At 44.7% G+C, this 26,560-nt stretch overlaps 1 protein-coding gene across 1 annotated transcript; it reads left to right on the forward strand.

The window, feature by feature from the left end:
• The first annotated feature begins 1,979 nt into the window (after positions 1-1,979).
• Positions 1,980-24,608, forward strand: RABL3 (RAB, member of RAS oncogene family like 3). Its single transcript, XM_066616454.1, has 8 exons — positions 1,980-2,042; positions 7,474-7,565; positions 11,576-11,705; positions 15,470-15,584; positions 18,335-18,485; positions 20,550-20,621; positions 22,377-22,415; positions 24,199-24,608. Exons 1-8 carry the CDS (start codon positions 1,997-1,999, stop codon positions 24,262-24,264), a joined length of 711 nt encoding a protein of 236 aa, XP_066472551.1. The 5' UTR covers positions 1,980-1,996; the 3' UTR covers positions 24,265-24,608.
• The last annotated feature ends 1,952 nt before the right edge of the window (positions 24,609-26,560 follow it).

Below are 26,560 nucleotides of genomic sequence, written 5' to 3' on the forward strand. Positions count from 1 at the left end.
CCAGCAGTATTAGGTAAGGCGACAGGTTTTGTCCTAGGTTCTTTTGCAGAGACAGAGGCGTCCTTGGATATTATCTGCGTGTGACTGTAAACTCATGTTGTTGCTGGGGAGCTGCCCTTAGGTCTTGGAGCTGATTGCTCCTGCAGCTTTTCCTGTAGTGCATCAGTTTGGGAAGATATTGACTTAAGTTCTTGAAAGATAGCTAGCACTGTTCTAGCCGCAGCTAGGGAGTGATCACCCAATAGAGTTAGGAGGCATGTGTTGCCTGATTCAAGGTCCTCTGGGTCCTTTCGGTCCCTGGGTCTTTATCTCCCATTGCACACTCACAAGCATAAATATTTTGTGGAGTCATTTCAGGGCAGGACCCAAACTTAGTGTTTCCCAAACATAGTGTATTGTTACATTCTTCCCCCTCCAGATCAGATTCAGTCTCTAGACAGTCAGGTTTGTTAAATGAAGCAGGATTGGGAGTAACACTTACTGTCTCATTCCAAGATGTTATTTGGTCCAATCGAAGTTGTTTAGAGACCTTCAATGGAGAACCACTACCAGCTCGCTGCCTTTTCCTCTTCCTGCCCATGTATACAATCCAAATCAATCCACAAGAGTAGACACTCCAAAGCAGTGAAATAACCAGTATCAATGCTGCCAGCAAGATCTTCAGCAAGTTAAAATATCTTGGGAGAAGGAAAAATCTCCCGCGTTGCCACTAAGGGTAAAATTGATAAGAGCTCCAGCAGCCGGGATCCTGCTAGAGGGCAGCTATCTTCCAATCCCTATATATAGAGTTTTTTTATTATTTATAAAATAATTTATAGTTTATGAATTATAAACTATTATAATTTATAATATAATAAATAGTTTAAGATAGGTAGATAGAGAAAGATAGTATATATTATATAGAGAGAGACAGAGTGTGTGTGTGTGTGTGTGTGTGTGTGTATACGTATATACTATATACACACACATGTATATATACACACACACATTTTATACATATTTAAAATCTGGAAATCCAGACCACTCTGCACTGCACCTCAAACCTGCAACAGTGGACTACGTGCCCAATCCTTTCCAAGTTTCCAGTGCCAGTGTAGCTGTGCCAATGGGGCATGCGCTGCACCCTGTGGTGGGCAGGTAGTCACAGAGGTCTCCTCAAGGTATAGAAGAAACATTTGTTCCCTTACCTCAGGGCTGCATTGCAGGTGCTGGAAATTTGGGTATGATTGCACCCTACACTGGGGACTGTCATAACCCATTATCTCAGTCCCAGTGGTACGCCCTCCTTGCACAAAATATGGGGAGAATGTATAGATAAAAAAAAGAGTTTTTGTGGAATAATAATATAGACAAAAATCTATCACACAATACACCAGGTATTCCCAAGGACCTCACTTTGCTTTAGCCAAGCAAACCAGCCAATAACACCTACCTGGCTGTGCAAAAAACACATTCTCACTCCAGGATCAGCTGCCTGAGAGCCCAATCCTCTCCACACTTTCCTGGGAGTAAGCCCCATTGACTCTAATGGGACTTACTTCTGAGTAGACATGCCTAGGTTGGGTTCTGAGAACCCAATACTCTGCATGCATGCTCAGAAGTATGTCTTTTCTGCTACCTTTCATCCTGGAGGTCAACATATGGAAGCCCAATCCCAGGTCTGCAAAGCTCTATCGAGGGTTCTCACATCCCACCCAAAGAGAGAAAAGTGTGAGGATGTCCTCTCTTCAGACAATGGCTTTGTGACTCTAGCTTTGTATACCTCTAAGGGAGCGCCAGTTCGTCCTCTCGGACCTCTGAAGCGTCTTTGCTTCCTGTGCAACAGTCAACCGTTGAGCAGCGACCGGAATGAGTGGCGTGGACATTAGCCAATAGAAAAGGAGGCAAGGCTGCGGCTTCAGCTTCCATTGGCCTATCGTGAAGGGGCACCCCACCGCGGGAATGGGTGGGCGTGAAGTTAATTGACTGGCGGTAGCGGCTGCCTTGGGTAAGGAAAATGGCTGCGTTGGAGAGGGTGAAGGTGCTGGTGTTGGGTGACTCAGGTGAGTGCTGAGGGGAGAGCCCTGAAGCAGACAGAGATCTGGTCTACTCAGAAGGAAGTCCCATTGTATCCTATGGGACTTACTTCCAGGACACTGGATAAGATAGCAGCCATACAGCCTAAGTCTATGCATGTCTACTCAGAAGTAAGTCCCCTTGTATCCTATGCAGCTTACTCCCAGGAAAGTGTGGATAGGATTGCAGCCTCAGAGCCCAATCCTATGCATGTCTACTCTGAAGTAAGCTCCATTGTATCCTATGAAGCTTACTCCCAGGAAAGTGTGGGTAGGATTACGCCGTCATACAGTAGAAAGAGATGGAGAAGGAATTGGGTACATCATGTTAGGCTGCAGGTGGAGGTGCCCTTTTTTGAATTTAGAATTGTGACTTTAGATTCCAATCCTATTCTTGTCTTCTCCCAAGTAAGTTCCATTATAGTCAATGGGGCTTACTCCCAGTTAAATGTGGATAGGATTGCAACCTAAGAACCCAATCCTATGCATGTTTTCTCATGAGTAACTTCCATTATAGTCAATGGGGCTTACTCTCAGGTAAGTGGAGAGGATTGCAGCCTTAGAAAGATATCATCCTGGTGGTGGGCAAAAGAAGAGATAAGGGGGAGGGAATGTATAGGACTGGGAACAAGACTGCATTCTCACACTAGCCTTGTAGGTCAAGATCACATTGCAGTAATCTGCTCCTAAGTGTCATTCTAAGCTTGATAAATAAATTGTACTGGTGAACTCTATAACATTTATTTCTCCATCAGTCTGCTCAGGGTGTTGCAGTCAGAAACGTAAGCGCATTTTTGACATTCAGGTGTAATACCTTTCTGAGCCTCAAATCAATTCTGTTACTCCCAGAACAGCACTGCTTGTACTCTTCACACATGAAGCATGAGAATTCTACACTATATCAGAATCCTATGATTGGTCAATGGGAATGGCTGATACCATATTTCAAATTCATACTTGCAGAAAACATTTTTTTTAAAGCTGCATCTTTTGCTGTAATGTACTATAGTCAGTCTTGAATCCTCAAAACACGCTTGGCAGCAAAAACCATGTTTGCTGTGATAGATTTTGCACTGCCACATGAACTTTCAATTATGGGTGCAACAGAATGCACACCCCAGTTCTTCTGAGTATCTCTGTTGTTGCTATTTTATAAATTATCATCCCGGGTGCTCAGGCACTCATTTAAGAACCGTGATGTGGGTTGGAAAATTTTCTACTATTATATTTTTCTGCGCAAAATGTTCTGTTTCTGAAAGTGTATTGTATTGTCCTCCACTCCTCCACTCCACTCCACTCCTCCAATCCTCCACTCCTGCGTCATCCCCCAGGGGCTGGGGATAAGAACAGGCCCTCAGTTTGGCTGTACGTGCCGTAAGAGGAGACTAAACAGCCACCGGGTAGATGGGACTCGTTAGCCTGGGAAGGCAGCTCATCTGAGAGAAGGAAAACTCTGATCCCAAACCTCCACTGCCTTGTGGCTACATCCAGTTATGGAAAAGGCTTCAGGAGTCAACCTCGAGGCAAAATCAGGAGCCGGAGTCCCTGAGGCAATTCGTGGCTGAACACAGTCACGTTCTGGCAACTCCTGCGACGCCGCTGGAACCAACCGTATTGGCTTCTGCCTTTCCATCGGACTATTCCAGCGACGTGGAGAGGGGGGATTTGCTGCATGGGTAACAGCCTATCCTCCATACCTTCTTTACCCAGGCTTCGCGCACTGGAGAGGACACTCCAACTTCACCATACGGCGTCGGCACAACACGGGAAGCAGCAGTTTACCGGTTATAAGTCTTCGCTCGATTGGCGTAGAGCGTGACGCCAGGGGCTGCTTCCGACAGTGGGAGAGATCACTGCATCTCATTGGGCAGCTACCGCCCGCCTTAAGCTGGGTAGTCCCCAGCCAGTAAGGTGTTGCCTCGCCACGGTCCGTTAACTTCATGGGGTGCATGGGGTTTAGGGTGAAAACCGACAAGCGGATGGACAACTCTGCACCATGCAACAGAAAACTCCTGCCCTAAAACTGGGCACCTGGAACGTAAGGACAATGACACCTGGCTTCTCTGATGACCTGCAAGAAATAGACGATGCACGCAAAACAGCTGTCATCGACATGGAGCTGAGCAGACTGCAGATGGACATCGTCGCCCTTCAAGAGACAAGGCGGCCAGATTCCGGATCTGTCAAGGAGAGAAATTTCTCATTTTTCTGGCAGGGAAAACCACCAAACGAAACCAGGGAACATGGTGTTGGCTTTGCGGTCAGAAATACCCTGCTGGAATCCATCATCCCACCTACTGTGGGAAGTGAAAGAATTTTGTCCCTGCAGCTCCAGTCATCAGCAGGACCTGTCGCACTCATCAGTGCTTATGCACTGACTCTGTCGTCTCCAGCAGAAGCCAAAGACAAATTCTACGATGACCTGGCCACCACTATCAAGAAGATCCCTGTAAAAGAGCTATTGTTCATCCTCGGCGATTTCAATGCTAGAGTTGGTGCTGATAACAGTTCGTGGCCCACTTGCTTAGGTCAGTTCGGCACTGGGAAGATGAACGAAAATGGCCAACGCCTGCTAGAGTTTTGCTGTCATCACGGTCTCTGTGTCAGCAACACGTTCTTCAACACGAAGCCCCAACATAGAGTCTCTTGGAGACACCCAAGATCAAAGCACTGGCACCAGCTCGACCTGATTCTCTCCAGACGCTCCAGCCTTCCCAGCATCAAGATCACACGCAGTTATCACGGTGCTGCCTGCGACACTGACCACTCCCTGGTGTGCAGCAGAGTGAAACTGCAAGCAAAGCGACTGTATCACACGAAAAAGGAAGGAAGACGTCGCATTGATACCAGCAAGACCCGGGATCAGAGAAAAGTGGAGGAATTTGCACGAGCGCTTGAGGAATCTCTTCCAGCCCCGGCCGATGCAAACGCATCCAACAGATGGGAACATTTCAAGAATACCATTTACAACACCGCCTTGTCCCTATTCGGCAAGAGGACCAACAAGACGGCAGACTGGTTTGAAGCCCACTCTGAGGAGTTGACACCAGTCATTGAGGAAAAGAGGAGAGCTCAAGCAGCATACAAGGCCTGTCCCAGTGAGCGCAACCTGCAGGTCCTCCGAGCTGCTCACAGCAAAGTCCAGCAGGCTGCCAGGAGATGTGCTAACGACTACTGGCTCCAGCTCTGTTCCCAGATACAGATAGCAGCTGACACAGGCAATATCAAGGGGATGTATGACGGTATCAAGCAGGCCCTAGGTCCAACACAGAAGAAAATTGCCCCTCTGAAGTCTGCAGCAGGCGAGGTCATCCAGGATCGGGCACAGCAGATGGAACGCTGGGTGCAGCACTACTCTGAGCTATATTCCAGAGAAAATGTAGTCACCGAAGAAGCGCTGAACAACATTGAGTGCCTGCCTGTGTTGGAGGAGCTTGACAGTGAACCAACCCTAGAAGAACTTCACGTGGCCCTGGACTCCCTTGCCTTTGGCAAGGCACCAGGAAAAGACAGCATCCCTGCTGAAGTCCTAAAGTGCTGCAAAGAGATCATCGTCACTGAGCTGCATGAAATCCTCTGTCTCTGCTGGAGAGAAAGTGGAGTACCTCAAGACATGAGGGATGCAAACATCATCACGCTGTACAAGAACAAAGGTGACAGGGGTGACTGCAACAACTACCATGGGATCTCTCTCCTTAGTGTTGTAGGAAAGTTGTTTGCCCAAGTTGCACTAAAGAGGCTCCAGGTACTTGCAGAGAGCGTCTATCCAGAATCACAGTGCGGATTCCGAGCCAACAGGTCCACCACTGATACGGTATTCTCACTTAGACAACTGCAGGAGAAATGCAGGGAACAACGACAGCCACTCTTTATATCCTTCATAGATCTCATAAAGGCTTTCGACCTGGTCAGCAGGGACGGCCTCTTCAAGATTCTCCCCAAGATCGGATGTCCACCCAGGCTCCTCAGCATCATCAGATCCTTCCACAAGGACATGAAGGGCACTGTTGTCTTTGATGGCTCCACATCAGACCCCTTTGACATCCGAAGCGGCGTGAAGCAGGGCTGTGTTCTTGCACCAACCTTGTTTGGGATTTTCTTCGCTGTCATGCTGAAGCAGGCCTTTGGAACTGCAACAGAAGGCATCTATCTCCGGACCAGATCTGACGGAAAGCTCTTCAACCTCTCCAGACTGAGAGCAAAGTCCAAAGTCCAGCTGAAATGTCTGCGTGACTTCCTCTTTGCCGACGATGCAGCTGTCACTGCCCACTCTGCCAAAGATCTCCAGCAGCTCATGGATCGTTTTAGCAAGGCCTGCCAAGATTTTGGACTGACGATCAGCTTAAAGAAAACACAGGTCATGGTTCAGGATGTGGACTCACCTCCCTGCATTACAATCTCTGCGCATGAACTGGAGGTTGTCCATGACTTTGTGTATCTTGGCTCAACGATCTCCGACACTCTTTCTCTCGATACCGAGCTAAACAAACGCGTCGGTAAAGCAGCTACCACGTTTTCCAGACTCACAAAGAGAGTCTGGTCCAACAAGAAGCTGACGGAACCATACCAAGATCCAGGTCTACAGAGCTTGCGTCCTGAGTACACTTCTGTACTGCAGCGTGTCATGGACTCTCCGCTCACAACAGGAGAGGAAACTGAACGCTTTCCACATGCGCTGCCTCCTACGCATTCTCTGCATCACCTGGCAGGACAAAGTTCCTAACAACACAGTCCTGGAATGTGCTGGAATCCCTAGCATGTATGCACTGCTGAAACAGAGACACCTGCGTTGGCTCGGTCATGTCGTGAGAATGGATGATGGCCGGATCCCAAAGGATTTCCTCTATGGAGAACTCGTGCAAGGAAAGCGCCCTACAGGTAGACCACAGCTGCGATACAAGGACATCTGCAAGAGGGATCTGAAGGCCTTAGGAATGAACCTCAACAAGTGGGAAACCCTGGCCTCTGAGCGGCCTGCTTGGAGGCAGGCTGTGCAGCATGGCCTTTCCCAGTTTGAAGAGACACTTGGCCAACAGACTGAGGCAAAGAGGCAAAGAAGGAAGGCCCATAGGCAGGGAGACAGACCAGGGACAGACTGCACTTGCTCCCGGTGTGGAAGGGATTGTCACTCCCGGATTGGCCTTTTCAGCCACACTAGACGCTGTGCCAGAACCACCTTTCAGAGCCTTTCACATACCATAGTCTTTCGAGACTGAAGGTTGCCAATATATATGTATTGTATTGTAAAAGAAACTGGTGATAGAATGAGTAGATACAGTGCCAGTATCTACTTTGGATTTGGACAGTTTCAAAATTGTAATTAACTTCTTTCAAATGACTATCCTTGTGGGTGTGAGAGAGGGGGGGGGTAGTGGTCTTGCATTCAGCTTTGAAGAATTTGCTTATTGTTTTCTTGCAGGTGTGGGAAAATCATCCCTTGTTCACCTATTGTGTCACAATCAGATGTTGGGAAACCCATCTTGGACTGTGGGCTGCTCCGTTGATGTCCGGGTAGGCAAAACTCTAAACTAGCAGCATTTGGTGTAATTGCATTTCAAAGATTATGAAAAACGAATCATGAAATTTAACAATAGCTAAAGTATCAAGGCCTGATTAGGAAAGTAAAAACATATAATTGGAATTAAAAGGATGGATATCATTTAAGAGCAATTGAGACATGGATCAATTTCTGAATATTATTAACAAATGCTTTTTAAAAAGGTGGAAATTGGTCACATATCATGGATTCAAAAATTCCTATATACTCAGGGAAGTGTAACCCTCAGATCATCTCACTACCTTCTCATTTCTCAATCTGTAGTATGTAATTCTTCTTGTAAGAATTCAACCATGTGCCAAATGATGACATTATCCAGTATATAGAAAAGACTGTTTATTATTTGGACTTAACACTTCCTTTTGTTTACAACAATATTGACAGATGATTGCGCATGGCTTTCACAAATTTGCATTGCTACATGCAAACACATGATGCAGCAACTGTGCATGCCACACACAACCAAGCGTGTCATTTGCAAACATGCATTGCAGCACACAAACCTGTAACGAAGTGCACCTCTGGTTAAAGCAGCCAACATGTGCCACGACATGTTCCATCACTTGCAAGCTTCCTGCAACGTGCCACACAGCACTACTCCTGTAAATATGTGTCTCAACATGCAGCAGCATGCCACACGCAAATATTGCAATATGCCACACACATTCCAACTGCTTTATCTTGGTCCATTCTCAACAGATCTGCAAAAATTTGGTTGGTGACTGTTAATCATTTAGTTGCTCCCTCCCAAATTTCAGGCACATTGGGTGAGTCATTTGGATTTTATGAACAATAGAATGTTCAGTGTTAAAAGTGATGCAGTAGTTGTTTTTATTCTTTACTGTAAATATGTGGGTGTTCCTGCTCTTTCATCTTTGGTAAATACTAATCTGGGAGAACACTCTGATATTGGGATGTTTGTTCAGCCATGCTCTGAGCAACTATGCGCGCAATCCTAACCCACTTTCCAGCACTGACATAAGGGCAATGCAGCTCTGAGGTAAGGGAACAAACATTCCCTTACTTTGAGGAGGCCTCCGTGAGTGCCCCCCAACTGCAGGGTGCAGCACACGTCCCTTTGGCACAGCTGTGCCTGTACTGAAAAGTGGGTTAGGATTTGGGCCTATATCTCATTAAGAATCTGTCTTAATGTTTGATTCATTGAATGCAGTTAATCTATTCCCTCCTTTCCTAGATACCAGCATTCTAGTTTTTGTCAAACTTTGTACTCTGCTATATTGAGAGAGGTTAGGGGGATGGCAGTCAGAAATAAGGCCTTCTCAGTAATGGCACCTATGGAGTTCTCTCCCTCTTTGAGTTGAGAGTGGCTCCTTAGTTAGATGCCTTCTGGTGAGACCTGAAGATTACTTTAAAAAGCCTTCAAAATTCAGTCAAGTTTTTTTTTTTTTTTTTTAAGAATATGCTTGCTGGTGCTGCCTGGTGCGTGTTGATTTTTATTAATTATTTAATGTTTTTACAACCAATTGTTTTTATTGCTGCTAGTTGGCTTTTAATATAGTGTTCTAATATATTTTATAGGTTTATGTATTTTAATGTATCCTGTATGTATTTTTAATGTGTTGTAGCTGCCTTGGGTGCCCTTTGGGGGGAAAGGTGGGATATAAATAAATAGGCTCCTCACAGAAAAGCTCAACTCATGTGCTTGGTCTGTATCCATCTTTTCCATGATACCAGCCTCACATAGGCAAGCCTTTTAGGAAAGCATCTCCATAGCGATTTTTCCTTGACAAGCCAAGAAAGTGCTTGACAAAACATTTTGTATAACTCTGTTGTCACCTGATCTGTCCTAATTATAAACAAATGCAAAGAAAAAATTATTTCCAACGAAGGGCAGTATTTAGTTGCTTGATAAATAGCATTATTCTGATTACTCTGTCTTTCCCGAACCCATTTTCAGACCATTTTCAGCTGGTCTGTTCTTGAATACCAGCGGCTTTATTTGCCATGTCAGATTATCTTGGTCAGGAGGTAGATGTGGTAATATTACCCTGTTGAACTTACCTGACCTTGCAGAGACTTTTGACATGATGGATCACCAAATATTGACAGACCACTTGCAAACTCTGGCAGGGGGTTGAAGGACAGGTCAGAATCTGAATTATGTTGACTCAGACTGATTTTACTGATGGTACTCAAAATGTGGTAAATGGGGTAAATGTGGTAATGGGGAATCATGCTTTCTTCCTTGGGAACTCCTCTGTGGTGTCCCTCAATGACGCGTTTTCTCACAACTACGAAAATGCGAAAATCTTGAGCATATTTTCAAGATATGGAAGGCCAATTATAATGTGGGCTGCCCTTTCAACAGTGGCACCTCAACACAGCTCAACAGCTGATGGTGGTCCTGTGAGAGCTGGAAAAAAGAGCTTCCATGGGCAGCATCCTGCCCGTAGACCTTCTGTTTGATACCCCTGTCCTAGAGCATCTTCTTTCCTATAGTGATGGCTGAGTGGCTTAGATAGAGCAGGTGAGATACAGTGTGAGCTACAAACCAGGAAGTCTCTGGTTGAAATCCTTCTGAGGCCATTAACTCACTAGGTGGTCTTAGGCAAGCCAGTCACTTGCTTTCTCATACTCCACATTCATTTAATTAGGGTATTTATATACTGTATGTGGTTTTTCAGCAATGTCCCAAAGCAGTTTAGATAAAAAAGATTCATAAATCACAATATATGGATAATACTTATAAAATCCTACAGGGTTGTTCTAATAGCAGGAAAATGAATGTGAAGTACTATACCAATAGTAAGCATTATTCATTTGGGAATATTCCTTGCCTCAGTAGCTTTTCTGGTTTACCAGGTGTGTCTCACATGTTGAAAGGCTCTTCCTGGAGAGTACTGATGTGGTAACCAACATTGAGGCCTTTGTGTAGCTCTTCATTTATGCCTTCCAATAAGCAGTTGCCCTGTGAAACTCATTAAAGCTCAACTTCAGTAAAGGTTTTGGGCCAGTGTATTTGGTCCATTTCTTCTTTCAATCATCTTCATTATTGCTTGAAGGCTGCTGAGCATCACTGGAGGATATTGAGACTTGAGTGACTATCCATTTTGAAATTCATGCTGTTCTTCTCCATCTTCATGTCATTTGCTTGCCAAGCAGTATCACTTGCTCTCCTAATCCTTGGTGGTAGTTCACCTTCAGTATGCTGTTAAATATGTGTACACGCACACGCTTTTTCGATGATATAGTCAAAGCTATTCGTCTCAATCTCTCTATATCCATCCCTCTGCCTCCCTCCCCCACACATAATTACCACCACCTATCATTAGTCCCTTATTGGACACTTTATTGATCTTTGTCATTTAAGTACTGTACAAGCCAGCCTGAGATTGGAAACACTGAAGGACTTCAGGCTCTTTATTCACATTATAAATAAGGCATAATGAGTTGGATCTAGAGCACAAGAAATCTACCCTGCCCTCTCTTCTCCACTGCAGCACCACTCTAGCCCCTGAAAAACTGCTTCCGCAAATTTGAGAATCCCAAAAACAGTGTGGGATGTGGCACAAGGAAGTGCAGGAGTTGGAGGGTATCCCTAAGAACTGGGCACAGCACCTTCCATAAGCTTTCCATTTGTAGAACGTGTTTTGTGCCCAGTTTCTCAGAGTTCCTCCATGTAACTCCCCACCCTCACATCACACCCACACTATTGCTGAGGGTCTCCTTACTATGATGAGAGGCTTTTTCAGACAGCTGGGGAGGGGCTGCAGTATGAAGGAAGGTGAGGGAAGATCCCTTATGTTTGTGCAAACATAAGTCAGGATCCAACCCAGTAATTTAAAATGATATGTGGTCAAATTCAGGATCCAACCCAGTAATTTAAAATGATATGTGGTCAAATTAAAGTTCAACAACCATATAGTTTGCAGCCGTGTACCTTAAGTCAGCATTGTTTTGTTCTATTCACTTGCAGCTTGTTTTTTTTTTTTTAAATTATCAGATTCACGACTACAAGGAAGGAACTCCAGAAGAGAAGACCTACTACATTGAGTTATGGGATGTTGGTGGCTCAGTGGGCAGTGCCAGTAGTGTGAAAAGCACCCGTGTCGTGTTCTACAACTCGGTTAACGGTAACGTGTGTTGTTGGATCTGTTTCCATTGCTTTCATTGTTTGGAATGCTTGTGGTTTGGGACAGGGTTCCTACTTATTATGTTCCAGAAATGTTGTCAGAGAAAAATGTTCTTTAACTGACCTCTTCTAGAATGAAAATATTTCTCTTTTCTAGATAATGCAAATCCAGGCAAGTTTGCTTTATCCTCTTTTCTGAAACCGTTTTGTGGCTGTAAATGTATTTTCGTATTGTCTATTTACCTGTGTAGTTGTAAGCCAGTAGACATCGATTTGCTGTCCATTTGGGCCTGTTCATTTAATACCACTATGTCTTTATGCACAGGTGTGTTGATGACTCACCTGTGTACACATGCATAGGAGTCCAAAGCAGGGGTACCCAAACCCTGGCCCTGGGACCACTTGTGGCCCTCGAAGACTCCCAATCAGGCCCCCAGGGAGCCCCCAGTCTCCAATTAGCCTCTGGCCCTCTGGAGACTTGCTAGAGCCAGCACTGGCCTGATGCAACTGCTCTCAGCGTGGCAGCCAACCGTTCGACCTCTCGCGTGAGCTGCGGGACAAGGGCTCCCTCCTCTTCTTGCTGTTTCATGTTTGTGATGCAGCAGTAGCAGCAAAGGAAAGGCTGGCCTTGCTTTGTGCAAGCCCTTTTCTAGGCTTTGAGCTATTGAAAGACTTTCATTCATTCATGTAAGTTCCATCTCTAACATATGCATTTATGTAAATTTATTCAAATTTGATATGTAAATTAATTCTTTTTTTTCCCCAGCCCCCAACACAGTGTCAGAGAGATGATGTGGCCCTCCTGCTAAAAAGTTTGGACACCCCTGGTCCAAAGGACTCTCCCTGCCTGGAGCATAATATGCTCTCCTCCTTTATTTAATACTATGTTTAATAAGAATACTTTTTTTCAAAAGCAAGATGAATGATTGTAGGTAAAGAAACTTACAAAGAATGACTAAGTATAAACTCTTGAATGCCCTCTGGGGAGATAAAGCAGGGTAGAATTTTAGTAAATAAATAAAATAACACCAAATCCCACTTTGGTCTCTTTGTAAAGCAATATCATTTTGAATACAGTATGCATGTTTGACTTGTGCTAAAATCAAGCTGATAGTCTAATTCTGAATGAGGTGGTAAAGGTGATTCTGGATTGTACCACTTCATTTGTGTAGCACTTTTTGAGTATTCGAAGTACTTTATGTGGATTATCTTGAGGTAATCTGTGCAGTAACCCTCGGAGGCAAGCCTCACCGCATACACTCACAAATAGGTCAATCCCGCAGATAAGTCGAAGGCAGATTTTGAGCAAAAATCATTGAATTTTCTATGATCCTTGGATAAGTTGGGAGTTAAACTTAGGGGGGTGTCTGACTATAGTTTTATCTGATTTTACTGGAGGCCAGATTCTGAAAAATAACCCACCACTAATTGTTACCTAAGAACTGTAGTCTCTAATTTATTAAAAACATAGTAAAAGATCATAAGATACATTTTTATTCTTTTTAAATTCTGGTCTTCATCACCTTTTTGTAAGCACTATCAGAGTAAGTGCACTGTAAACAACATACCAGTAAAACAATGGTTCCCAACCTGGTATTCATGTACTCTCAGGGACACCCAAGAGGACCTTTAGAGGTACTTGAAAAAGAACGGAATAATGGTAGAAAAAGGCAGGTGATGCTCCAGAATGTCTTGCAAGACAGGAATGCCTTGCAAGGACCAGCAAGGCAGGAAGGGAGGTAGCTAATTGGCTGTGAAAGCCCCACCAATAGCTAGTTTTTGGTCATCAATTCATGTATGAAACAGTGATTGAAAACCAGCACAGTAAAAAGGCTGAAACATAATATGGAAAGTGATCAATCACCCAGAATTTCTCAGCACACTTCTGGTGCAAAACAGTGCAAAGGCAGAGTCTTCTGTTCTTCAAACAGAGAAAAAGAGAAAATATGTGATGAATACATGAAGTCTGGGCTTTCATAGAGAGGAGATGAGGGCTTGTATTATTGATTACAAACATTTTGCTAATATGAAAGGTACAGTTTATGGAAATGGGCTGCCAAGGGATATGCAAGTGAAAAAGTTTGGGAACCACTGCAGGAGAGCCAGGAATCAAATCCACCTTTAAGGTGTCTGGTGTGTTAAGCCAGAAGCTCTACATACAACATACAACCCATAACACATAACTGAGAGAGTGCAATTCAATTCACAGCAGAGAGATGCAGCTGCATATATTTGCAACCTTTTTTACTCAGAAGTAGACCCAGTGCTTTCCATGGGTGTTATTCTTAAGTAAGGGTGCATTGAATTGTAGTCTGCTTCAGATGGAAAGGAGGATTCCCATCCTGGTGTTTCAAAAAACAGACCTGCTTTGCAAGCATTTGCAAAGCAGAACCAGGCTGCAGCAGAAGGAAGGAGAATAAAAGGTTAACAAACTGCTTCTAAGGAGCTATGCCTGCCTGCTGCTTGAGAAACTTGGCACCTGTCTGCCTTCAGAAAGGAAACTGTTCAGAGTTGAAAGGCTCTGCCCTCTGATTGACCCAGAGATAAGGCGAAGTGAGAATTGGAGCTTGATTACTTGGCAAAAATTTCACATACTATAGGCGAGTATCTATGGTAGATTCTTATTTTCCTAGCATTCCTCACAGAAGTATTGGCCAAAGCAGATCAGTTTTCATAAAATTACAGTGGGCGTTAGGGAACAGCCTGAAAGTGTAGCTGTACAGCTTCATGATATATCCCCATGTTGTAGCTGAGACTGAGAGGTGGTACTTCAGGCTGCAGATGGGTGCATTGAGCATTAGTTTTAGCAGTGCTGTAGCATGTGGGTTTTCAGACCATTCCCTGGGCTCAGTCCTGAGAAATATTTTTTTATTAAGGTTAAAACATGGTCCTGTAAAGGCAAGTTGTTGCTTCTTTGAAAAGACTTAAGGGAAAAGATGGGCTGAAGGAGACAATACAGCAACAGTGATATCTAAATCCCCCTGTCTCCATATTAGCAGACTTGCTGCTGTCCAGATCACAGTATAAACTATTCAAAGGGTTAAAAAAAAGAGCAATTCCCTGCCCTCTCATTCATAACTCTTAATACCCTGTTCTGCTGTCAGTATCATTAGGATCTTTTAGGAATGTATAGGCCTGTATACTTTTCCCCTTCAACAAAACAGTTCCCCAAAACCTCTGAGAAGCTCTTGTGTAGAGGTTTTCCTCCAGCTTTGTATCAAATCCCTCCAAAGTGCAATTTCTTCATTTTAACAAGCACTACTATGGGAGAAAGTTTATAAAAATTGAAGAAGAGTATATTATTCAATTGCACCTGCAATTTTTTTTTACATTTAACAAGAGTCCAATCTTATGTGTGTTTCTTGAGAAGTAAGCTCTGGTATAATCTTCCCTCAGCCATGACAGTCACACACAGCCTCTGCCTCACAGAGTTGTTGGGATAAAATGGACTGTAGGAGGATCATGTAGGCTGTCCCAAGTTCCTTGGAGGAAGTGTGGGATAAAAATAAATTGGATGTGCCCAGTGGATTTTTGAAAAACCTTCTCACCTTTTAAAATAGAAGGCCCCTAATCCATGTCATAAACTGCTTCTACAAGTTGTCTTGATTTCTAAAGCAACGTGCACCGGGATTAATGTTTGAGAAACACAGTGCCCACAGAACTATGTTGGATATATATTTGCAACCTACTAGGTTATTCATCCCCATTTTGGTGAGGTTTAGGAGGAGCCATTTTTTTCACAATTGGCACTTTTTTATTTTTTAGGCATAATTTTAGTACATGACTTAACCAACAAGAAGTCCTCGCAGAACTTGTATCGATGGTCTTTGGAAGCTCTCAACAGAGATGTTGTTCCATCTGGAGTTGTCGTGACAAATGGGTGAGTCTTCAGAAAGCTTCATCAGTCTCCATCTTTTTGGTATCATTTTTTTTCTGTTATCAGAAAAATTGTTCATCTGTTATCATTTCTACATTGGGGACAACAGGTGCATGACAGAGGGATGACAGAAACTGCAAGACTGAAAAGAAAAGAAATGTGTTTAAAATCTTGTGCTACGGAGCCTGTCTTGGTTCTTCTTTCATCTTGCTGCGCTATCCAATTACTGTCTTTCCAGAGTTTTCATGAACAGCTACTCTCAGCAGACTTTCCCATTGTAGACTGGTTGAAATTCATGCTGTGTACTTCAAATATAAATAATGGCAGTGAGCCATGGGTATGGGAGCAATGACTACTTGATTTTTCCTTAAAATGATAGCATTTTGCTGTAAGACATCCCCAATCACCCTGACGACTGAGGTTTAGTTAAACAGGAATAAACCAAACTGTCTTGCCCTGATGGGGTTTGTGGAGTACATTGGCTCCCTGACTTACAGATGTTTGAGTTACAGATGGCTGTGTTGGCACTTTCATGCATGTGCAATGTGTCCTTGATGATGTTTTTGTATTGATGCGATAGTGCTGGGCTCACAAGAACTAGATGTTTCAGCTTAAGTATAGACCCCTGGAACCTAACCTACATTTAAGTAGGACCCAGTCCTATCCCATTTTCCAGCACCGGTGCAACCGCAATGCAACCCCAAGGGAAGGGGGTTCCCATACCTTAAGGAGGCCATGTTCCCATACCTTAAGGAGGCCAAATGTTCCCATACCTTAAGGAGGCCTCTCTGACTGCCTCCCCTCCACAGGATGCAGTGCATGCCCCATTGGCATGGCTGCACCAGCACTGGAAAATAGGATAGGATTGGGCCCTTAGAGCCCGATCCTATCCCTCCCACTGGCAGTGGAACAGAGGATGCTGGTGGAACGTCACTTTTGCTGGCAAGTGCAGTGAGACTGGAAAATGGGCTTTTGAAGCGTTTTGTCCAGTCTCTGCAATCCCCTATCTTTCCCCTTGCTGAACAGCCTTTCCCATTAGAGCAGTGGTATTCAAACTAGGGCGTCACAATGCCCCAGCCTGTGGGTCCTGGCCTCTGCTCCCTTAAGGGGCGGGGGCAGCCAGGAGACAGGGGGAAGGCAGCTGCATGATCTGCAGGTTCACACAGCTCAGGGAGGCTGCAGGGGCTTGGGTGCACTTGCCTATGCCTCCTGCAGCCTCCCAGGGGTGCGGGGAGCCCTGCGCAACCTTCAACAGGGCTCCCCAGGTCAGGAAAAGTGAAAGAGGAGCAATCGCGCCCCGCTCCGCAAAACCAGAAGCGGAGCATGATCACTCCGCTTTCCTTTCTGACGGGGCTGCAGGGATTGGGGTGCACTCACCAGTCCCTGCAGCAGCCGTCCCTGTATGCGGGGAGCCCTGTGTGAGCGCCTGCAGGGGCCCCCAGGTCAGGGAAAGGGAGAGTGGGGCGATCGCGCTTGCTTCCGCTTTTGCGGAGGCAGAGCAGATCACTCCACTCTCCCTTTCCCTGACCTGGGGAGGCCTGCAGGCACTCGTGCAGGGCTCCCTGCACACAAGGATGGCTGCTGCAGGGACTGGTGAGTGCATCCCAGTCCCTGCAGCCCCTGAGCGACACAATCCTGGGCATCGCATTGCTGCCTTCCCCCTGCGGCCTCCCCCCCCCCCGCCCCTGCAAAGACGTACTGCGGGTTTCAAACTCCCGGAGAGTTTGAAAACCGCAGCACTAGAGGGACAACAGAGGCAGCCCTGCCAAACAGGTGAAATCCTGCAGCAATTTCCAGTGGCAGCCATTTCCAGTACAGTGCCTTCTGCCCCACAACTTTCTGCAGGGGGGAATTTTGTGCTGGGCTGCCTCATCCCTGAGGTTTAACCAGACAAATAGCGGAAGCATCTTTTACCTTGATTACAGCATTATAGTAATGGCCCTCAATCTGTTTTATTCCAGTCGGGGTTGACCCTTTTGCATTAATTGTGTTTCCTGTAGCAAGACTATATCAGCCTCCAATAGTGTTTTAGATATAATTTTTGTGTTTTAGATATAATTTTTGTCTTTTAACTGGATGATTTAATTAGACCATTGACATTTTGAGTGAGGATCTTCATATTTCCATGTGACAAAGGATATCACTATTGTTTAAGTTTTGCTGCACCTCCACTTCCAGCTCTTCCTCCACAGTTGGCTCTCTTTGCTGTTCCTGAAAATTTTCTACCATCCACTTCTGTGCTGTATCTGATCTTGCCCAGGGTTACCTTTTTGGGTGTTTTGCCCTGCAGCCTTTCAGGGAGACAAGGTTTATTTCTTCAAAAAAGACTTTTTAATTTCATCAGCAGATTTAATCATTATCAACTCTTTATATTAATGGATAATTTAAAATATTTCCCATTGATGCTTGAGAGGGTGGGAGACTGAGATCACCATGGATCTAGCATTGAGGCCCTAGAAAACTGGCCAAAGAGAGGAAGACAACAGAGCTGCTGCTAGCCCATATTGTGCCTTTCTGCACATTATTAAAAGACATCCCTTCCTCCCCACTGGAAGTGAAGTGCCACCTTCATTCCTTCTCCTTCCAATGTGACTGACACGCCTTTAGCTATGGCACCTTTATGCAGTGCACATGCACATGTGGTGGCCCTGCAAAACTACGTAGGTGAACTCTCCTTAATTAGTATTAATGTATCTGTTGGTCTTCATGGGCTTTTGTTTACTGACAAGCATATCTTCCTTTCATTACCAAAGGGACTATGACCGTGAGCAATTTGCTGACAACCAAATTCCACTGCTCGTCATAGGGACCAAACTGGACCAGATCCCGGAAACCAAGCGCAATGATGTCTTGACCAGAATTGCTTTTCTTGCTGAGGATTTCAGTGCAGAAGAAATCAATCTGGTTTGTACTTGTACCTTTTTCGTAGTTTGATTGAAGTTTGTTTTTATTTTTCAATGGAAACTTTTTCAAAGTGGCTGTGAGCCCCCCAAAATCCAAGCTGCAGCATGAGATGGGTGTGGCCTCTGGTTAAATGAGTTCATGCTTTCCCTGGAAATGAAACCAGAAGCACTACGCTTCTGGGCTTCATGGCAGCATGCAAGGAGCATGGTAAGGGTTTGGGCTTTTTTTTTCTGTAGTGCAAAGGTGATAGACCTGAGTCAATATCAGGTGGTGTTGTGGGTTGTACTGCACCTGGAAAGTAGCAACAGACAGCTTCCATCATGAAGAGAGTGAGAGGTGGAATTCCTTCAAGAATCAAGTATGGAGTTTAACTTGTTAGGGGTGAGGTGGCAGAGTTTGCAGATGATGTTGAACTATTCAAGGTGATGAAATACCAAAATGGATTATGAAGTATTCCAGAAAGATCTTAAACTGGGTGAATGGGTTCAGCTCAGTTCAGTATAGACAAGTGTAAAGTGATTAACACTGGGGGAAAGAAGTTCCCATTTCACATATATGCTGATGTGATCTGAACTGTCTGACCCAAGAATGAGATCTTGGGGCTGTGGCTCATAGCTCAATGTAAACATTGACCCAGCGTGCAGCAGAGTGGGAAGAAGGCAAATTTTATACTGGAATCATAAGGAAAGGAATTAAAAATAAAACTAATATTGTAATTCCCTTACACCAGCGGTTTTCAGGCTCTCAGGGAGTTTGAAAACCGCTCTAAGTCCTTGAGGGGTGGGGGGGAGGCAGCAGGTGGTGGGAAGCCCTGCGCGACAGTCCTGGGAAGCTGCAGGAGGCTCTGGTAAGTACAGCCAAGCCCCTGCAGCCGCCTGAGCAACACTATCCTGGGGATCGCATCACTGCCTCCTCCCTACCTCCTTGCTGCCCCTGCCCCTTAAGGGGGCAGAGGCCAGGTTCTTCAGGCTGAGGTATTGCGATGCCCCAGTTTGAAAAGCCCTGCCTTACACAATCTATGATGTGGCTACATCTGTAAAATGATGTACAGTTCTGATCACCTCATCTGAAAAAGAATATTGTTGAGCTGGAATAAGTAAGCAAAAAGGCAAAATGATCAGGGCTCTGGGTTACTTTCCCTCTGGAGAAAGGCTACAGCTTTGGGGACTTTTTTAACTTAGGAAAAAAAGGTGACTAACTGGGGGCACAAATGAAGCTTGTAAAGTTATGCCTGATATGAAGAAAGTGGACAGAGATTTTTCTCCCTCACTCAGAACAGAGCCAAGGATCATCCAATGCAGCTGATCGGTGGGATATTTAGGCTGGACAAAAGAATGTACTACTTTGCATAGTTCATAATTTATCTATGGAATTTGTTACCGCAAGATGGGCACTAATTTACATGACTTTCAAACCGAATTAGGCAGGTTCATGGAGGTCAGCTCCGTCAATAGCTGTTAGGGCCCAGTCCTATTTAACGTTCCAGCACTGGCGGATCCATGCTAAATGGGCATGTGTGGCATCCTGCAGTGGGGGGGGGCAGTCATAGATGCCTCTTCAAAGCTTCCATGACTGCTGCATTGAAGCTGCATCAGTGCTAGAAAGTTGGTAAAGATTGGGCCCTTAGTCATACTCACTACATGATGCCACTTCCAGGTTCAGCAGCAAAGCGCCACTGGATATCATTTGCAGAGGAGCAATGGCAGGAGTAGTTATGCATTTCTTGCTTCTGAGGCATCTGGCTGGCCCCTTGGGAAGCATAGTGTGAACTAAATGGGCCTTTGACCTGATTTTGCCAGGCTCTTCTTATGACTGCGCATAGTGGACTGTAGTGATGGGTGCTGTGGAAAAATAGTGTGTGTGTGCAGCATATACTTGTGGCTTCCCTAAATGGAAGTGATAGATGTGAACCCATGTAGAAAAACTGTTTTTAGTAAATGGGCCCAAGTATGTAGACATTGCGGCTATGCAGCAATTTATACAATGATAACTTATCGTGTCTTGTGCTTCAGAACTGCTGTGGTTTCTTTAGTCCCCAAGAAAACTGACCTTTTGGTCTTTCAGGACTGCACTAATCCTCGCTATCTGGCTGCAGGCTCCTCCAATGCTGTCAAGCTGAGTCGATTTTTTGATAAGGTGAGACTTCTAATACTTTCCTAAAAGGTATCGCAAGCATGGTCACAAAGGTATCTTTGGAAGTGGCTTTCAGCTCTGTGAGAGCCTGGTATGGGTGCTTTAAGAATAATGTTTCCATATACATCCCGTTTCTGGGCAAGGTAATTGAGCGGGTGGTGGCATCCCAACTCCAGAGGGTCTTGGATGAAGCGGATTATCTGGATCCTTTTCAATCTGGCTTCAGGCCGGGCTTTGGGACAGAAACCGCCTTGGTCGCCTTAGTGGATGACCTACGCCGGGGACTGGACAGGGGGAGTGCGTCCCTGTTGGTCCTGCTGGACCTCTCAGCGGCTTTCAATACCATCGACCATGGTATCCTTCTGGGCCAATTGGCCGAGTTGGGAGCTGGAGGCACTGTTTTGCGGTGGTTCCGCTCCTACTTGGAGGGTCGGTCCCAGATGGTGGTGCTGGGGGATGCCTGTTCGACACCCTGGCCCTTGAGATGCGGGGTGCCACAGAGCTCAATTCTGTCCCCCATGCTATTTAACATCTACATGAAACCGCTGGGAGAGGTCATCCGGGGGTTTGGAGTGGGGTGCCATCAATATGCTGATGACACCCAGCTCTATCTCTCCTTTCCTCCAGACTCCAGGGTGGCGGTTGAGGGCCTGGAGCGCTGTCTGGAGGCAGTGAGGATCTGGATGGGGGCTAACAAGCTGAAATTAAATCCGGATAAGACAGAGGGTCTCCTGGTTTGGAAATCCTCGATGCAGGTGCTGGACTATCGGCTTGCGCTGAATGGGGTTGCACTCCCTCTGAAGGAGCAGGTCCGCAGCTTGGGGGTCCACCTGGACTCGCAGCTGCTCCTGGATTCCCAGGTGGCGGCTGTGGCAAGGGGGGCCTTTGCTCAGCTTCGGCTGGTGCGCCAACTGCGGCCGTACTTGGATCGTGCAGACCTGGCCACGGTGATCCATGCCTCGGTGACATCGAGATTAGATTACTGTAACGCGCTCTATGTGGGGCTGCCCTTGAAGACAGTTCAGAAACTGCAACTAGTGCAGAATGCGGCGGCCCATGTGGTTACTGGAGGTAGGCGGTTCGACTCTGTCAGTCCACTTCTCCAGCGGCTGCACTGGCTGCCCATTCGTTTCCGGGCCCAATTCAAGGTGCTGGTATTGACCTTTAAAGCCCTATACTGCTCTGGACCAGGGTATCTTAGAGATCGCCTGCTCCCGTACAATCCGGCTCGTCCTCTTAGGTCATCAGAGAAGGCCTTTTTACAAGTGCCGCCGCCTAGGGAGGTACGTGGGGCGGCTGCAAGAAATAGGGCCTTCTCAGTAGTGGCACCAACGCTATGGAACTCCCTTCCCCTTGACTTAAGAATGGCTCCCTCTCTTGAGACCTTTCGGTGAGGCCTGAAGACCCTTCTGTTTAAACAGGCCTTCTGAGTTCTTGGCCTTTTAACATCTTTTTAACATCTTTTAATATTTTTTACAGGCCTGATTCTTTTATGACTTGCTGCTGCTCTATGCTCTTTTTACCTATTTTTTTTATTCTGACTGCTGTTTTTTATGATGTGTTAATATGTTTTTATTTGTTTTTAAATTATGTTTTTAATATGTTGTAAGCCGCCTTGAGTCCCTTCGGGGAGAAAGGCGGGATAAAAATAAAGTTATTATTATTATTATTATATAGATGATTATGACAATTCTGTTTCATTAAACTATATTGCATGTGTATTGCACCATTAAGGTTATTCCTCTTTATTTTGTTTAGGTTATTGAGAAGAGATACTTTTTACGAGATGGTAACCAGGTATGTGGGCATTCTCCTTTCTAGGAACATACAGATTTAGTTGCTAATTAAAACAAGCCCCAAATATATTCCTTTGTACCCGTGTTTATCTATTAATCTCTAAAATCCTAACTACCATTATATATCCTTCTTGCTTACATGCACAAGTCAGTTCTTTTTATCCACTGGTTTGGAACCTGTGGTGTAGGGTCGATCTGACCTCTCAGACGCAACTGGAACTGCATTCTAGTCATGTCCAGGGGGCTTTCTGAAACCAAGGGAGGCTGTGCATGGCCTCTCTGGGCCTTAGAACAGTCCCTAAAGGTGTCGGAGAGGCACTTCTGGTTTTTCTGAAAATTGGAAGTGCCTCTCCAATACTTCCAGGGGGGCTTTCTGAGACCTAGAGAGGCTGCATGCAGCCTCTCCAGGCCTCATACAACCACCCAGATGTGACCAGAAAGTGCTTCTGGTTGCGTCCAGAGCTCAGATATGCCCCAACCAGCAGATTCGCTTAACATCCAGTTTTGGTATCCGCAGAGGTTCTTAGAACCCCTATGGATGCTGAGGTCAGGCTGTACAAAATTTAAACATTTGTATGATCTATTCTACTCCTACACTGCAGAGGGGATGGGTGAGGGGGAGCTTGTTTCCTTCCTGACACTTAATTATGCTTATCAGACTACAAGACAATTATGTAATTGCCTTGTAGTCAAACAATTTGGGTCCATCTAGCCCAGTGTTTTCCCCTCTACTGCTAGCAGCTCTGCAGAGCCTCAGGCAGGAGTCTTTCACAGCCTTACTACCTGTTTGCTAAGGATTGAGCCTGGGCCGTTCTAATGTGGAGTTATAGACACTTTTTCTAATTCTTCCTAAACTGTAGATCTCTGCTTTTCCTCCAGGTGGGAGCCTGCCAGTTTTGAATCCATTACCTTGAAGGCATATGTTGTTAATATGGACCAGACTCAGGGTAGAAAAGGTTAAAGTTTTCAGAAGTTCACAGTTGCAGCATAGGGAGGTGGGATTCAGACTCACAGCCAGAAGGGCAGAAAGAGGGAATAATTTTAGTGATGAGGCCACTGTGATACACTAGTTACACTCAAGGCAGCTTACCATACAAAATTACAAAGCAAGCAATAAAAAATATCAATAATATTAAACCATAGGAAAAAAATTTAAAAGCCAAAAGAAAGTTTATTGATTTAAATTTTTGTTTGTTTATAAAGGATGAACATTTTCTTATAAACCTATTTCTTAACTACTCATTAAAAGACAGGAAGCAAGATAGCTTTATGGTCTTACTGAAGAGAGTGTACCAAATTCTAGTCACAACAGTAGAATGTCTCATATCTTCAACCACTGAATTTCAGATCATGGGGAGTCAAGAGAGCTTTGCTTGCAGGTGATCCTTAAGATATTTTGAACCCAGACCATTCAGGGTCTGGAAGGTTAAGACCAGCACTTCTATTTTATCTTTTCACTGGTTTACATAATTGTTCTCCTTCCTCTTTTAATCCCCCCTGCTGCTGTTCTGAAATATATATTTTATATTTTTTAATTGTAATTGTTACTGTTACTATGTTAACACCTTTACTGTACAGCAAATATCTTGGGCCTATCAAGATCATTTTGAATCTTTGGAAAATACCATGTACAAATGCTTTGTTATTAAGGATGATAACTGAATGAAGCCAAATAGAATTAACCAATGTAAAATCAAGGGGTCAGTGAACTGGCAGGCAATATTGCTAACTACTTGGTACTAATAAACTATGATGTTATTTCTAATATAGACCTCTTTTAACAGATTCCTAGCTTCTCAGATAGAAAGCGATTTGGAGGTGCCTTTGCGAAGAGTCTTCACTATGACTGACCTTCACTTACCATCCACAGACTGGAAAATATTTCACTTTTATTGCAACATTCCAGCTGCAGATGCTGGTGCTTAGCAAAATCAGGTTCTGTAGTACATAAGTCAACAAGACTCTTCAGAGACTTGTCATTTTGAAGAAAGAAGTTTTTTTCCCCATATTCTCTGGAGATTCGTTGCTTTTTATTCCTTTGGAAATGTGAGACCTTCTGGATGGAATGCAATGAATACGCTGTATTTTTATGCATCGTGAAAGATTTCTGACTTCCATGCCTAGCAGAATGATGATGTGCTGAGGGGGATTCTAAAAATAACTCAGAAATTATTAAAGATTTATGAGATAAAAATGTCAGTGTTTATTTCATTTTCCAAAGGAGGCTTTGCACTGATTGCAATCTCTTTCTAAGGGGACTTTATATTTAAAATATTTGAGCAACCAAGAGCTGCTCAAAGTGAAGGAAATGGGAAAAGGTCTGGAAAATGAGTGTGAAAATCAGTGACATAATTTTTTTGTCATTGACATGGTGTTTTGTTTTTTTAAGAAATGAATGCAGAAGTATATTTACTATTCTGGTAAATATATTTTGCATTCTATCAAAGGAAATGTGCATTTATGCAGAGTATAGTTGGAATGTATTATTATTTAGTTAGAATGTTTATATACAACTTTTTAATAAAAAAAAAGTTACAATTTCCCTCTGTCAAACAGACAAAAAAACCGCCCTTTAAAAGGTGCCTCTTCCTAGAATACTAGGAGCAGAAGGTTGGGCAAGATTGTGAAGGTTGACATGTTAATAATAAGATTGCTCTATTAAATTGAATGTTTTAGGAAGTGTCTTTTTTTTTTTTTTAAAGAGTTTACTGTCCTGCAGGAACTTGCTCCATTCAATGGATGCTTTCAGTGTCTTTTACACTGAGTAATATCTTTTATTTATTTAAAAGATTTATATACCACTTACGTAAAACTCAGTGGTGTACAACAGAGAGATGAAGTGTACAGATGATAAAACACCAAATAAAAGGATTAAAATCCAGAAAAACAATTAAAAATTTGTATCTGTTATTTGGTTGAAGCATCTTTTGTTCACTATCCTTTTGGGAAAATTGCTTAATTCTTATGGTGGTTTCACTCACAATAAAATTCCAAATGATGAAAAAAGAATATTAGAAAGTCGCTTGGGGCATCACCGGCAGGGATTGCCCACAGGAGTCCAATAAGGTAGCACTAGGGTCACAACAGGAGGATGAAGTCATATCCTGAATAGAAAGACCTCAATATTTTGGTATATGAATGTTGCTTTCATGCAGTATCCAGTAGATCCAATAGTAGCATGATTGCATATTGAGGGCTCCTCGGTTTTGTCAGAACAACTTGCAGTGTTGTTTCTTTTAAAATTTTAGTAGTTGTTGTAAGTCTTCTTGGTTCCAGACTCATCACCTTGAGGCCCAATCCTGTTCAGATACTACACTGACATTGCATGGATGTTGGTGTGATGCCTGTCAAATCCCAAGTCCATCCAGCAAGGGAAAGGAAAGAGTGCAGCCTGTTCAGCAACAACACTGGCATCCCCAGCAACCATTATGTCACCCAGACACAATTGCTGGCCTCCACCACAGTACCACAACAGCCCTGTGAATGAGCCGCTCATGGATAGTAGTCACCTGGCAACTAAGCTATGCTGCACAGGAGCCCCCTAAACCCATCTGCCAAACTGCCAGCCAAGCCCATACCCAGACACCTGCCCCAGCCCCACTGTATCTAGCACAGCCTGACAAAGCCAGTCAAGCTTCACTGCCCCAAGAAAGCCATGTGGGCCATGATACCAGCCAGATCTGCAACTCTCAGGGATGCAATAGAACCTAGCTCTGAGGACACCTCCAGAGAATCGGCCTGACAGCAGCATACATGACTGAGGAGACCAAAGAATTGCGCTGCCATCAAGGCCCATGGCCACCATGCCCATAGGCAGGTGGCCAGAGCAGTGCCCACATCTGCGAAGCTGGCATGCTTCCTCCCTGTTGGCCTTGGGGAACGGGATGCCTTACTATGCCATTTCTGTTCCACTTGCAGTTTCTGCAATCAGCACCACCTGCTGGCTGGCCAGAGGCAATTGGCAGCAGGCCTCAGGCACATTTAGCCAGCAGAGAGATGTCCAGCTTCAGCTGTCCAATGGGGGGGCAGCACCTCACCAGCATGGGCTGAGGCCTAGGGGAGATCTGAAGGAGCTCCCTGCCACTGGGGCAGCATCCCAGGAGCATGGACCTTATACACCCGGAAACCATGCTGGAGGCCAGCTGT

Source organism: Tiliqua scincoides, chromosome 2 (genome assembly GCF_035046505.1).
Source record: "Tiliqua scincoides isolate rTilSci1 chromosome 2, rTilSci1.hap2, whole genome shotgun sequence".
NCBI lineage: Eukaryota > Metazoa > Chordata > Lepidosauria > Squamata > Scincidae > Tiliqua > Tiliqua scincoides.